This window comes from Spinacia oleracea, chromosome 4, assembly GCF_020520425.1.
Source record: "Spinacia oleracea cultivar Varoflay chromosome 4, BTI_SOV_V1, whole genome shotgun sequence".
In the NCBI taxonomy this organism is placed as follows: Eukaryota; Viridiplantae; Streptophyta; class Magnoliopsida; order Caryophyllales; family Amaranthaceae; genus Spinacia; species Spinacia oleracea.
Genome location: NC_079490.1, coordinates 36376260 through 36392315, shown reverse-complemented (window position 1 = coordinate 36392315; position 16056 = coordinate 36376260). Strand labels below are relative to the sequence as shown.

The 16056-nt window shown below is 41.1% G+C and overlaps 1 protein-coding gene across 1 annotated transcript; it reads right to left on the bottom strand.

Moving 5' to 3' along the window:
• Positions 1-14959: 14959 nt before the first annotated feature.
• Positions 14960-15826, bottom strand: LOC110788536 (uncharacterized). Its single transcript, XM_021993173.1, has one exon. The coding sequence runs from the start codon at positions 15824-15826 to the stop codon at positions 14960-14962; it is 867 nt and encodes a 288-aa protein (XP_021848865.1).
• Positions 15827-16056: the final 230 nt, after the last annotated feature.

The following is a 16056-nucleotide window of genomic DNA, read 5'->3' as shown; positions in this document are numbered from 1 at the left end:
ATTTGTGACGGGGCTTGGATGCCTTCTTCTAATGAGGCTGGGTTGGGGTGGATTCTTCAGGACCCCGTGGATCTTACTTATATTGGAGGCGGGGCCCAAGCTTGTGTGCTTGGTTCGGCTCTCCAAGCGGAGCTGTCTGCGTATCTTTGGGGTGTTCGGATGGTTATCAACCGTCATTTTACTCGCCTTCTTGTTCTCTCGGATTCAGCTGTGCTTGTTCGTCTTCTCTCACATTCGCAGGGTGGACCTGTGCCGGTGGTTTGTACTCTACAAGTGCTGTGTACCCTGATTAGTTCCTTAGACTCTTTTTCCATCCGTAAGGTTTCACGTTATGAGGTTAGCCTGGCTCATAGGCTAGCGTCGTCTGCGCGTCGGAGGGTTCTTATTCGGCATAGGTTTTAGTTTGTGTTTGTTTTTCATTTTTTAATCTCTGTCTTTTAATTCTAGTCCACTTGTAAAAAAAAAAGAAAAAAAAAACTAACTTTATTCTTACCTGATAATTGTTGCTTTTAAGAAATAACTCTCACTTTGGTTATTTAAATCATTACACTAAATTACTGAACATTATTGCAGATTTAAATAATAAACCCAGAAGTAAGAGAAAGTTTAAGTTTTTTCCAGAGAAATTTAGAGGAATAGTACAAACTCACAAAACTCTTAATTAAGGCGGGTGCACAATATATATCATAAGGCAGATGTAAAGTTATCTGATACTACGTATAATGTAAAGTCGTTAAATTTTTAGTGATAAATCTTCATCTTTAATTAACCACCCTCTTTCCCCCCCCCCCCCCCCCCCCCCCCTCAAAATCACTTATATAAAGTTAACCATACAATCCCTTGAAAAATGTCCATTATAAATTACAGAGTACGTTCTAATCTAAAAGGTCAATTAAAGCGTGTTAAAAATTATCAGAAACTGATTAAAAGTTACCTCGATTGGTCGTGTTCATATACACTTCGGTTTTCTTTAAACAAAATTAAAAACCCTATTTCTTCCCCTGCACAAAACAAGACAACACAAAGAATGAATTGGATTATTGGACCTTAACACAATGTATAACACAACAAAATTGGATTATTGGACCTTAACACAATATATAACACAACATGATTATTAATGCCATCAAACAATGGTTACTGACTATAGTTTAGTTTAATAATGTAGCATGGGGCCCATGGGCAAAACGACCAAACTTTAATTTCGTTGATGTAATGGTTGTCTTCATCTATCGTCTCTATTTCTACGAACCCCTGCATCTTTTAACACATTCTTAAACCCCCCAACATAAATACTCTATTTGTGGTGTCTTGTTCCTAGCAAACCGTCTCCTCAAGTTAATTATACACCCGTTCAGATTTATTTACTTCTATAAATATATATGCTGATTGCTGAATTACCGTGTTAATCTTGAAAACATGATGATCTATTATTCTATTTATTAAATCAAATACTACAAGGCTCTACAAAATAATTAATCCATATGTTTTTTATTTTTAATCTCATTTGCGCGTAATCTTCAATTATCTAACCCTTGACACTAACCCGTTTTATTCGTGTCTGGTTCATGTCATGGACTAGAGGTGTGTGAGATTTATCCGGCTCTAGTAAATTAAACTTTCCTTCACATTCTGGATATATGAAACTTAATTGATTGTGCATTGAACACGATTTTTATCAACGTTAGCTTTTTTACTAATGGTGTTACCTCCACAGTCCACGATAAAGCTGTAAGCTAAGTAGTGCTAAAGATCCTTTCGCTTTCAATTTTATTTCATAGTACTGTATACAGTATATAGCATGGTCCATACGCTAGACACACGCACGCTACTCTTGTTGGCATTGCTTCCTTTCCTTTTTGGTTACTAGCTAAGGAGTTCTATGCTGGTGCATTGCTAAGGGGATTGTCATTTTGTTACAATTGCGTTAGCATAGTTACTTTACTTGGTTATTTCGTGGTTTCGTTACAACTTGTTAGTTTATATATTAATTAGGCCCTGTTCTTTAGAGCTGAGCTGAACTGAATTGAACTGAGCTGAATTGAACTTAACTTAACTTAACTTAACAGAATATATTACCGAAATAAATAATAAATAATAAATAATAAATAATAAATAATAAATAATAAATAATAAATAATAAATAATAAATAATAAATAATAAATAATAAATAATAAATAATAAATAATAAATAATAAATAATAAATAATAAATAATAAATAATAAATAATAAATAATAAATAATAAATAATAAATAATAAATAATAAATAATAAATAATAAATAATAAATAATAAATAATAAATAATAAATAATAAATAATAAATAATAAATAATAAATAATAAATAATAAATAATAAATAATAAATAATAAATAATAAATAATAAATAATAAATAATAAATAATAAATAATAAATAATAAATAATAAATAATAAATAATAAATAATAAATAATAAATAATAAATAATAAATAATAAATAATAAATAATAAATAATTAATATATAATAATAAAAATGTTAACTACTCCGTAATAACTAAAGAATAATTATTAATTAATAACTAAATAACTATATAATAAATAATAATAATAATAATAATAATAATAATAATTTTTAATTGATTACTAAATAATTACAATAAATGATAAAAATTAATAATGATAATAATAATTCATAGTTAATAACAAATAATTAATAACTAATAATCTGTAACTAATTAATAAAAATGATAATAAATGATATTAATTATTAATAAATAATTAGTTATAAATAATAATAATAATAATAATAAGTAATATAATAATATAAATATAAATATAAATAATAAGTAATAAGTAATATAATAATATAATAATATAAATATAAATAATAAGTAATACAATAATATAAATAATAATATAAGTAATATTAATAATAATAATAATAATAATAATATTATTATTATTGTTGAATCAGCATATAATTCAATAGCATTTGTTGTTGAATCAGCATATAATATTATTATTATTATTATTATTATTATTATTATTATTTAGTTAAATTGAATTGAATTAAACTGAATTAAACTGAACTGAACTGAACTGAACTGAACTGAATGCTCCTGAACTGAACTGGACTGAAAGCTCCTTAACTGAACTGAACTGAACTGAACTGCCAAACAAGTCCTGAAACTGAAATTAAGCCAAAAAGAACAGGGTCTTACTCCCTCTGTCCCTTAATACTCGCATCGTTTTGACTGGACACGCTTGCCAATGCACAACTTTGACCACCAATATTTTTAACTACATATTATAAAAAATTATAAAAATATTAATATTTTGAAAATATATATTAATATGAAGACAACAATATATTTTATACTAACATTTGTTTTCACATACTAGAAATAAAATAGGGTCAAAGTGATTTGTATGAATAGTGCAAAAAGTCAAAACGGTGCGAGTATTAAGGGACAGAGGGAATACGTGATCAAACAAAAATGCAATAGCTGTACGTAATACGAGTACTTGCGTTGTTTCAATTTTCCCCCAATCGACCACTTAATTCAAGTATAGCATGGCAGGAGATTCAAATCATTCAACAATAGGTAGTAAAAAAAAAGTAGGTATTGTTCCGGGTGTGGAATGAGAACAGCTGACTGTGGGATACTGGATTCCTGTTGAGAGTGCCGGTTGGTATCTGCACAACAGAATGGATTAACTAGCCTCGGGGGTGGTTCGAGGATCCCCCCTCCGATGCCTAAGTAAGATTACTGAGGGATTAAGAAGTGATTAAGAGATAATCAAATAGTAAGAAAGAAGTGTGTTTTAAGTGTTTGTGTACCTCATAGCAATAAATGAGGTGCTTCTTATATAGACCAATCCAAGGGTACGGTCAAGTGGGTCCCTTGTGGTGGGATAGCGACCTGTTTGACAGTGACCCGTGGTTGATCGATGGTTGGTCGTCTTCTTGATAATGCCGTTAAGGGACTTCAAATATGTCGGTAGGTGTTGTTTACCTAAGACGACCAGATTACCTGCAGGTTAATGTTTACTTACGGGGAGTTCTGCCGGTATCAAGTAGTACCGGTAGGACACCCCGTACAACTAGCCCCCTCAGAGTAAGCGCATCTATGACAATTGTTGCGCTTGCTCTGATAAACGGAAAAAGATAAGTATTATTTTGATTCCTGGCGGTACAACTAGCCCCCTCAGAGCGAACTGCAGGCGGTGACTGTGTTGTAAGTGTTCCTGAGGATAGACTTCGAACTGGTTGCCGACTGCTTTCGCTCTGGAAGTAGGTTTCGACGAGCCCCCTTGAAAATGCTTTGGACAACTAGCCCCCTTGAGAAAGATTTTGGACGACTAGCCCCCTTGAAAAAAAATTTGACGACTATCCCCTTTGAAAAATGCTTTGGACAACTAGCCCCCTTGAGAAAGATTTTGGACGACTAGCCCCCTTGAGAAATATTTGGACGACTAGCCCCCTTGAGAAAGATTTTGGACGACTAGCCCCCTTGAGAAATATTTGGACGACTAGCCCCCTTGAAAAAGTTTTGACGACTAGCCCCCTTGAGAAATATTTGGACGACTAAACCCCTTGAAAAAAAATTGACGACTAGCCCCTTTGAAAAATGCTTTGGACAACTAGCCCCCTTGAGAAAGATTTTGGACGACTAGCCCCCTTGAGAAATATTTGGACGACTATCCCCCTTGAAAAAGATTTTGACGACTAGCCCCCTTGAGAATATTTGGACGACTAACCCCCTTGAAAAAGATTTTGACGACTAGCCCCCTTGAGAAAGATTTTGGGCGACTAGCCCCCTTGAAAAAGACTTTGACGACTAGCCCCCTTGAGAATGCTTTGGATGACTAGCCACTTTTTGAATTTTTACCTTTACAAGTGGCGGGAGATTGCTAGCCACATTCTTCCACGTGGCCTTCATCCTATGTCTCATTTCTTACGCTTATTTTGGGCCGTTGATTTCGATCGTAACTGCCTTTTCAACTGCTTGACTTAAGGGGCATGACCCTTCGCATACCTCACTTTGACCTATAAAACCCAAAACTTCTTCGAGAATTTGCCATTTCAACCATTTTTAGTCCTCTTTGTTTTTCGATTTCTCTCTCTTCCCTTGGGGTTTTGCGCTTAACTCCGTTGTTGTCTTACCAACTCTTTGCTGTTGTGGTGGTTTGAATTTTTCCAAGGTTACTAGCCTCCTTTCTTTTTGTTATTGAATTTCGGGTTTTCCTTCCCCTTTTTGTTTTTGTGGTTGATTTTTTCTTCGTTTCTGTGTTTTTTGCAGGTTTTTTCGTGTTTTTCTCTTTCGCGTGCTTCATTGTATTTCAAACTCCAGAAAACTCGTAGGTACCCCCTCTTCTATTCTGCTCCTCTATGTTTGCTTAGTTTTTGCTTTTTTGCTGTGTTAAACTTTTTACTACCCGCCGACTTCAAAATGACCAAAACTTTGGGCGGGGACAATCCTTCTTCTCAACCTTCTGGGTTTTCTGGTTGGAGTGTTCCTCGAGAGATTAACTGTAGTTGGGCCCAAGAGAGGTCGTCCTCTCAATCTAATTTAAGACGGACTGTCATTCGTGAGATATACGACGAGGGTTTAAGTCAGGCTGAGAGAGAGCGTTGTTTTGGCCTACATCAACTGCGGGCTCGAATGATAAGGGAAATGCGGTCTCATGAACGCCCTATTCCGGATACTGAGCCTGTTTTAGATGTTTCCCCTATTTCAGTGCGATATCACATTCGCTCTTATCGGGAATTTTTGGATTCCGCCGGTAGTGGCCACGGGAAGTATGGAACTAATACTGGCAACTTCGGTGTTTCTTTTGGTCAGGCTGATTGGACGGCTTCAGAACAACCGGCTAGCACTAGCGACCGCCACCCTGGCAAAGAGCCTGTAATTGATGATGTAGATATGGCTACCGGAGAATATTCCGATGGTGATTCCATCTTTGAGGATTCCGCCGGTAAGGAAGTTGACGAACATAGGGGTGGTGGTGGTGAAGTTGGCGTTTCTGGTAGGAACTATACAGAAGTCGGCAACGATGATATTGGCTCTGATGACGATGATCCTGCCGACGTGATAGTAGCCGATGTTCTTGCAGATGAGGCTAAGGAGCAGCCTTACTTTTCCGACGACGACACGGATGTTCATAGGAGAGAAGAGCTCCCTCCTTTAGATAGTCTTCCTTGTGAGACCGCAATTTTGACGACATGGCGTGATTTGATTATTAGGAAGAATCACGTGGTTCATGGGGGGACCTTTCTTGGTTTGTCGGCTGAATATAAGCTGGTAGTGCCGCCTGAAGGTGCTACTATTTTTTACTGTCCTCCCGGCCATATCGCTGTGTATGCGAAGAATTTCAATTTTGGGCTTCGCTTTCCTTTGCACCCTTTTGTTGAGAAGATATTTCGAGCTTGGAATGTCTGTTTGGCTCAAGTTACTCCTACTACCATCTAAACTGTTATTTCGTATGTTTGGCTGTGTCTGTTAAAGCAATGGCCGCTGACGTTGAATTTATTCAAGCGACTGTTATGGTTAAAGAAGGATGGTGACACAGGGTGGATGTTGGCCTATAGTGCAACGAAAAGGAAGACCGTGCATCCTCCTATGTCGAGCTGCAAAGATTGGCAGGATCGTTTTTACTCTGTTCAAGTTCCTGACGGTTTTTCTCTTCGACGAACCTTTACTAAACCCAGGCCTCGAATGGAGCAGTACAACCAGCGTGGGTTGGGCCGGCGGAAGAGAAGAGATTTTGATTATTTGGAGTGTGATATTTTAGATGTCGGCCTCAACAAAAAGCAGGCTGTAAATCGAAATTGGCTCCCTAATGCCTATTATATTTTGGGTAACCAACCCCTGTCTGTTGTCGGCCTATGCAATACTCACTGCTTTGGTAAACACATTTTTAGCTGATTGGGATGCCTTTATTTTTGCTATTTTTGGTTTCATGTATTGTACAAGTCTCTTGCCGGATTTAATTGTGTCGTTGTCTTTTGCAGGTACTAAAACCTTGGATAGAGATGTTCTAGGTTTTGACGAGAATTGGAGACCTGTGTGCACGCAGTCTCCGCAGCCTACAGCCCGGTACGACACAATATCAACGTACTCCACGCGTGCCTCCTCCCGTCGCTCAGCTGCTACCGTCGCTAAGAACCGTGTAAGTGCCGGCTCTAAGACCAAATCCTCTTCTACTTCTGTTTCGAAAGCTCCCCAACCATCTACAATGCAATCCAATCCTACTGGCCGTGGTGGAAAGAGCCGAAAGAGATCTTCACTTACTAGCGGGCGTTCTGACCCAAATAAGAAGTTTAAGGCCGCTGGCGGCGATGATATTTCGGTTGCTGTGGAAACTCATGAATTCCCCTCTGACGACGCTCTCAAGAAGACGGCGGATTCTACTGTTGTGGTTCACCAATCTCCGCAGCCATCTATTGAGATTTTGGACGTAGAAGGTGGTGGCGGCATACATGAGCCTTCACTTCAGCATTGTGCTACGTCGGCTGCTGTGACAGGGGGGTAATTCTAGAATGCCCCCTGTGAGTCGTAGTGAGAATAGATATGGTGATTCTCAGTTGAATTACCATATACCGTTACGTACCGGCAGTTGGATTGAGGATACTAAAGGAAATAGTGCCCTTGGTCCAAGTATGCATATAATATTAAGTCTAATAAATGCGGTTCAGTATTAATTAACAAGTTAATAATTCAGTGAGATCAAGTGAGCTGAATGCCTAGCTAGAGGCCGCTTCAGTTCAAGTGGAATTAATGATATTAATCCACAGCTTACTCTTGACTGAACCCGTAGGGTCACACAAATAGTACGTAAACGGATCAAGTATTTGATGGCATTAAATACTCCATCTATGGATATTCGGAATCGACGGATCTTGGTTTCAGTGGGAGCTCAGATCGTCACAAGCAAGAAATGAATACTCCGGAAACGGTGATATTGCCGGAAACGGAAATATGGATCGTATCGGAAATATAAATATTATCCAAGTCGTAGATGTTGCCGGAAACGGAAACATGGTACGTATCGGAAAATATTAACGGAAATGGAAATATTGCCGGAATCGGAAATGTTGCCGGAAACGGAATTATTGTCAGAATCGGAAATATTATCAGAATCGGAAAATAATTCCGGAAACGGAAATATTAAATATTTGTTCGAAACGGAAATTAATTCTGGAATCGGAAATATTAAATATTGTTCGTATCGGAAATGAATTCCGGAACCGGGAATTTAATCGGAAGCGTATCGTACGAATAAGCATCGGACGAGGCCCGCCGGACGAAGGCCCAGCACGAAGCCGGGCCATCGCCCAGCAAGCCAAACGCGCGCCACACGCCAAGCCAAGGCAGCGCCCAGGCCCACCGCAAGGCATGCCCAGCGCGCGCCAAGGCCATGGTTGCGTTGCGGGCCTCGTGGCGTGGGCTGAGCGCGCGCGCGCATAGGCGCCCCTCGTGGGCTGCCGTGCGTGTGTGTGTTTGTGTTCATGCACGATTCCTAAAGCTATTAGGATTTGGTATATGATTAAATTCCTAATCCTAAAAGGATAAATTAATTAATTAGAGTTCTTATAGGATTCTAGTTTAATTAATTTGTATCCTAGTAGGATTCCAATTCCCTTTCCATACCTCTATAAATAAGTGCCTAGGGTCATTATTTAGAGAGACAATTGAAGTATTCAAGGGGTAAGTTTTTGAAAGAAAATTCAGCCATACACTTGCACTAACCTAGCCGAAAATCCTAGCACCTTAAGGGCGATTCTAGTTGGTCAATCTTGAGGCGGATCCGGACGTACTGTGGACTATCTACGGAGGGACGACACTTGGAGTCCTAAAGACTTGTTCTTGTTCGGTTCGGGCGCAGCTAGGGAGGGCACGCAACAAAGTGTATGCATCTAAACTATGCTAAATGATTATGTGTAAATAATATGTTTTCCTGGCTTTATGGTTTTTCCGCATGATTTATGTTTTGTCATATGAATCATAACCTAACAGATACCCCTTTCAAGATTCCTCCGGCAATGAAGACGTGGTTCGGGTCGCCTGAAGGTGAGCCTACCGATAAGTTCTACCCCAACATTGACATGTTATGTGGGGAGTCGGTGGCAACTGATTCTGCTAAAGACGGTGGTGACTTAGGCTACCGTTCTTTTCGGGATCTAATAACTCCTGCTAATAGGCCACAGGGTCAGATTGACGCCCCTGCTGCTCAACATTTCAATGATTTGTACAAGGTCCTTTTTGATAAATTCAATACAACTTTCTAGCCAGCCATATTTGGTTACTAATCCGCTTTTTGTTTTGCTTTTAGGCTGTTCAGTCCAGCATGGTTTGTACTATGTCTATCGTTGGAACCAGCTGCAGCTGACTCAGAACAACATTGACATTGCCGACTTGAAGAAGCGGGCTGAGGCGGCGGAGTCTGCTTTGAAAGATAGTGCGAAGAAGTTGGAGACTGCGTCTTCAGATTTGGAGGCGGCTAAAAAGAGGCTGGAAGATATCGAGCCGAAGCTGAAGTCTGAGACTGAGAGAGCAGACGGCCTGAATCAGCAGCTGACCGATTTTAATCGCGGTTTTCCTGAAGTGAAGAAGACTGCCGCCAAGAGTGATGTTGATAAGCTTCTTCAGTCTGATTGGTTTAACGATCTTCTTACTTTGCGCCATAATGGTGGTTGGTGCGCTGCTCATCGGGTTGTCTGCAACTTGAAGAAGCTGGACGAAAATGCCTGGCAGGAGTACGAAGATGCTTATGAGGAGCAGGAATTGTACAAGACCGCTACTGGATTTGAGCCGCAGGAGCTTCCAGAGGCTGTGATTCGTAATGCTAATCAGAGAACCTTGCCCCCTTTGCAAGTTCCAGAAGAAGCCTACTGGTCTGGTGATGAACATGCCATTTGACGGTCTTGGCAGTCATCACCTTCCTCCTCTTGCGGATCTTCTTCTTTTCCCAGCCGGCCTCATACATGTCAGGTTTTTTATTTTGGGCGGCTGGCTTTTGATTTTTTGGCAAATGCTGTTAGGGCACTTAATGTTGATGTAATTTATCTTATAACATCGTATTATTGTGGTGGTGTCGGTTTTAACCGACATCCTTTGTGTCTTGTGATCAGCTAATCACTTCGCAAGTTTTTTGGGTGATGGCTGTCGGTTTTTCGTGTTTTCTTTTGTAATCGTAATTATGACTAGCAATTTGATTGCTTATTTTGTCGCTTATCTTGTCGTTTATATTTGCCATTTTATCGTCATAAATTGTTTGTTATCGTCTTTTTTCGTGATACTGTTAAATCGTTGAATGCTACGCTTTCACCATGGAGTGCCTCTTAACGGCATTTATTTTCTCCAAAGCTACTAATCACAATAACTTATTATGGACTGCTACGCTTCACATTAAAGTGCCCATACGGCATTTATTTTCTTTACTGCTACTAATCACATCCATACACTTCGTTGAATGCTACGCTTCACAATGGAGTGCCCTTTAACGGCATTTATTTTCTCCAAAGCTACTAATCACATCAACTTATTATGGACTGCTACGCTTCACAGTAAAGTGCCCATACGGCATTTATTTTCTTTACTGCTACTAATCACATCCATACACTTCGTTGAATGCTACGCTTCACAATGGAGTGCCCCTTAACGGCATTTATTTTCTCCAAAGCTACTAATCACATCAACTTACTATGGACTGCTACGCTTCACAGTAAAGTGCCCATACGGCATTTATTTTCTTTACTGCTACTAATCACATCCATACATTACCTTTATGCGTGGACTTTGCAACGTTTGTTTTTTGTTTTTTTCTTCCTTCATTATGGACCGCCCATATTTAAGGACCGCCCTAATTATACAAAATAGCAAAATGCAGACTATTATTGTGATCAGTTTGCGTACATATCATCATTACACTTTTCAAATATAGTACTTTTTCAGAGTACTGGCATTCCAGGAATTCTTGAGCGTGGTACCATCCATCTGCATTAACCGGTATGATCCAGGAACAATTTCCTCCCATATCTGGTATGCGGAGATTCGCTAAAGCGAAGCTTTTGTTTACACGCTTAGTGCATTAAGAATGAAGCGAAGCTTTCGGTTGTTTACATGCTTAAGCTCTTTGAGCTTTTGGAAGGAAATCAAATAGAACTTTTTTGTGGTCCTTCCCAGTTTGTTGTCAGTTTTCCTTGAGCATTTTCTTTTCCCGTTGCGGCTGTTCTCCGCAGTACCAGGTCTCCTACCCCCAGAGGCCGGTGTTTTACTTTCTTGTTGTATGCTCTGCTCATTCTGCTTTTGTATGCTGCCGAACTGATTTCTGCCTTCAGGCGGATTTCTGGCATGAAGTCCAGCTGATGTCGTAGCAACTGATCATTTCTTTCCTCGTCGTAATGTTGGATGCGCATGGTTGGCAGAGCTATTTCTGCCGGTATGACTGCTTCAGACCCGAAGCTTAGCTTAAACGGACTCTCGCCGGTAGCTTCCTTTACAGATGTTCTGTTGCACCACAAAATTTCTGGCATAAGATCTGCCCATTTGCCTTTACAGTATTCTAGTTTCTTTTTCAACGCGGCCAGGATTTGCTTATTCGCCGCCTCTGCTTGCCCATTACTTTGTGGGTGACACACTGATGAGTGGGCCAACTTCACCCTGTATAACCCCAGGAAGCATTGAATGGGTGCACAGTCAAACTGTGATCCATGATAAAAAACTATCTCCTGCGGCAATCCGAATCTTGTTATTATGTTTTTCCATATAAACTTTTTCACCTGGTTTGCCGTTATTTTTGCTACCGGCTCCGCTTCGATCCACTTAGTGAAGTAGTCCACCGCTACTATTAAGAACTTGCGCCCTCCGGCTGCCATTGGGAACGGTCCTACAATATCCATTCCCCATTGCGCGAATGGGATTGGGTTTAGAATAGGCATCAAGTCGTTAGCCGGCAAGTTGATCACAGCTGAAATTTTTTGACATTTATCGCACTTCTTTACGTATGCTAGACAATCTTCTAACATTGTTGGCCAGTAATAGCCTTGTCTTTGGCAGATTATGGCAAGGGGTTTTCCACCGGCATGGTTCCCGCATGTCCCTTCGTGCATTTCTTCGATCAGCCTTGCTGACTCGAATGGCGGCAGGCACCTTAAGAATGGTAGGCTAAACGACTTTTTGTATAGCTGACCCCACAGGACGATGTACCATACCGCATCTTTTTTTGTCTTTTTGGCCTCTGCCAAATCTGCTGGTAGGACTCCAGTCTGTATATACGTTTGGATATTATCGTACCACTCTGCTTGAGTTGTGATGGCCATGACCCGTAGTTCCTCCGACTCCGTACTTCGCTTGTTCATTACTTCCATCATGACTGTTCTTTTTAAGTTGGCGATATTCGTACTTGCTAACTTTGATAGCGCATCTGCCAACGTGTTTTCTGCCCTGGGTACTAGATTGATATTGAATTTCTCTAGCTGAGCCGACACTGACTTCAACTTTTCCAGGTATTTTTTCATCGATGGTTCTTTGGCCTCGTATTCTCAGCTGAACTGACTTGCTACCAGCTGAGAATCTGTTGTCAGTGTTACTCTTTTGGCATTTGCTGCGAGACATATTTGGATGTCGGCGATTGCTGCCTCGTATTCTGCCTCATTATTTGACCCAGCGAACGTAAATTTTACAGCATACTCAAAAATATCTCCTCCTGGTGACTTCATGATTATTCCGGCCCCGCTGCCTGTGACACTTCCCATACTTCAACTTGTACTTCATCCTCTTGGTACGACGCTTCAACTATGAAGTCTGCCAATGCTTAGGCTTTAATTGTCGTTCTTGGCCGGAATTCCAAATCAAATTCTGACAACTCTATTGCCCACTTTAGCAACCTTCCTGATGTATCTAGCTTGCTAATGGCTTTTTTGAGAGGGAAGTTTGTCAGCACTTCGACTGTGTGTGCGTCAAAGTACGGTCTTAATTTTCTAGCCGCGATAAGGACTGCTTACGCCATTTTCTCCACCAACGTGTATCTTGTTTCTGGGTCGTTTAGCACATGGCTCACAAAATATACTGGTTGCTGCACTTTGCTCTCTGTTTCTGCTATCAGTACTGCTTCGACTGTTTTTGGCGACGCCGATATGTACAACTGTAATTTTCCGCCTTCCTTTGGCCTTGCTATTGTTGGTAGGTTTTTCAGGTGGCTTTTTAGGGATTCAAAAGCCTCTTGCTCTGCCGGCCCCCACTTGAATTTCTTGTTTTGCCTCAAGGTTGTGAAGAAGGGCATCTTCTTATCAGCCGACTTGCTCACAAATCTGTTCAAGGCGGCCATTCTTCCTGTCAACCGCTGTATGTCTTTTACACTTTTGGGTTGTGGCAGATTGATGATTGCTTCTACTTTTTCTGGGTTAGCGTCTATGCCACGCTCGCTGACTAGGAATCCCAAGAATTTTCCTGATCTTACCCCGAAGACGCATTTCTTCGGGTTCAATTTCATCCTGTATTTTCTCAGAGTCTCGAAAGTTTCTCGGAGATCGGATATATGATCTTTCTCTTGCCGAAATTTTACGATAGAGTCATCCACATAGACCTCCACATTTCTGCCCTTTTGGTCGGCAAATACTTTGTCGACCAACCTTTGATACGTTGCTCCTGCATTCTTTAACCCAAATGGCATTGCCTTGTAGCAGAAAACCCCTATATCCGTGATAAAAGTCGCCTTCTTCCTGTCTGATATATGCAGGCTGACCTGGTGATACCCTGAGAAAGCATCCAGGAAACTGAGCAGTGCATGCCCGCTAGTAGAGTCTACTAGCCTATCAATCCTTGGCAGCGGGTAGAAATCTTTCGGACATGCTCTGTTAAGGTTGGTGAAGTCTACACACATCCTCCATGATCCACTCGGCTTTTTCACCATTACTACATTTGCCAACCATTCAGGGTAATCACACGGCTCAATGAATCCTGCCGCCAAGAGTTTCTCCACCTCCTCTTGTATTGCTGCCATTTTCTCCGTGGAGAAGTTGCATTTTTCTGTCGCACTGGTCTAATCTGTCGGCGTTTAGCCGATGGACCATTATGTCTGGATCGATACCGGGCATCTCGTCTGCTGAAAATGCAAAGATGTCAGCAGGTTCTCTTAGCAAGCTTACGAGGTTGACCTTCATGTCACTCCCCATTTCTGTACCAATTACGACCGTTCTATCCTGTCGTCCGACCTCCAGCTCAATATTCTCCGTCAAACCGTCTGGCATTGGTTTTGGTGCTGTTGCTGGTCTTTCATCAAAGGGTTCCATGTCTAGGTCAGTTCGACCTCTTTTTGTCCTGTTCTTTCTTTCCGGCCTTTTTTCTTGCCCTGCACGATCAGTAGTCAAGTTTACTTCTGGGACCATTCTTCCCGGTGTTCTCAAAGCAGTCAAGTAACATGATCTTGCCGCCTCCTGACTTCCCCTTATCTTTGTCGGCCTTTCCAGGTTCGACATATATATCATTGTCAAGTGATAAGTGGTATTGCCTGCGCGTCGTGTATGAATGGGCGTCCGATGATCACATTGTAGGCCGCTGGCACTTTGATGATTACGAAATCCACATTGAGGTCTCGCATCTCATATCCTTCTCCGATTTTCACCGGCAGCCTTATGCTACCTTCTGGATACACTGTAGATCCTGAGAAATCGATTACTGGGTAGTTCACCCTTTGCAGCTCTTCCTCTGGTATGTGCAATTGCTTGAATGCTTCCCAAAATATGATGTTTGCTGAGCTACCTCCGTCTACCAGTACTCGGTTCACATCGGCATTTTCTATATCAATTGTTAGAACTAATGGGTCATCATGTGGGAAAATGATGCCTCTACAATCTGATTTCGAGAAGGTCATCACTGGTATGCTGGATGGGCTTGGCCAAGCCCTAGTGTTGTGATAGTTTACCATGCGCCTGTGTTCTTCTAAACTCCTGCTGGCGCCGCTTATCGTCCCTCAGTGGACTAGGCCGCCAGAGATGACAAATACGGGTGGTTTTTTCCCGTTATCCCTTTGTTCTTCCCTGGCACTGGTTTCCGGTGGTCTTTGCTCAATTCTGGGTGACTGGTATGGTTGTTCGATTCTGGGATATTGTTGCTGACTTTGCTGTTGTTGTGGCCGGTATGAATTGGCAGGGTTTCCTCCTTCCGAGTTGTTACCGTTTCCTTGTCTTGCCCTATACTGCGAAAAATACCCCTTTCTGACCATGTCCTCAATGTTGTCTTTGAGGTCTCTGCAGTCCTCTGTGAGGTGGCCGTGTTCATTATGGAAGTCGCAGAATTTTTTGACATTTCTTTCCCTACTCGAAATTGGTGGCGGCCTTCTCCAACCGCCCATCTTGTTGTTTATGTTGTAAATTGTCGTCCGCGGTGTGTTCAACGGAGTGTAATTATCAAAGAGTCCTCGGGACTCCCTTCTATCTTGCCGGGGTCTCTGCCCCTGGGGATTGACATTTCTATTGTTCTGGTTTTTCTGGCTTGCCCCTTGCTGATTATTATTCTGGTGAAAATTGTTTCCTCCTCTTCCCGCCTGAGGGTTGTTATAGTTTGGATTGTACCCGGCACTTCCGCCGGTTGCCATTGCTATACTGGAGATCTTCATCATTTCATCCCCCCTGATGTACTCATTTGCCTTGTGTAGGACATCGCCCGGATTAGTGTATGATTTCCGACTGAGGTACTTCTTGAATTCACACTCTTGCATTCCCCTCATCAAAGCCAGAACCGCAACCTCCTGCTGCAGATTGGGGATAGTGATTGACTCGTTGTTGAAACGGGTGAGATAGTCTCTTAACGGCTCTCTATCCCTTTGAGCAAACGACATTAATTCTCCTGACGATTTCTTTCTCTTCTGCTTGCTCACAAAGCGTGACAAAAATGCCGCATGCAGTTGTCTAAAGTTGTAAATGGACTGAGCCTCTATGCCCTTATACTAGCTCGCTGCGACTCCTAAGAGCGTGGATGGGAACACTCACCACATGGCGTCAGAATCTGTGTACAGCATCATGTGCTGTTCAAAGGTGGTGCAGTGATCCTCCGGATCCGTCGTTCCAT

What these genes read in the sequence shown, in the direction of transcription:
- LOC110788536 (XM_021993173.1), bottom strand. Translation starts at nt 15,826, where the DNA reads ATGTCGTTTGCTCAAAGGGATAGAGAGCCGTTAAGAGACTATCTCACC.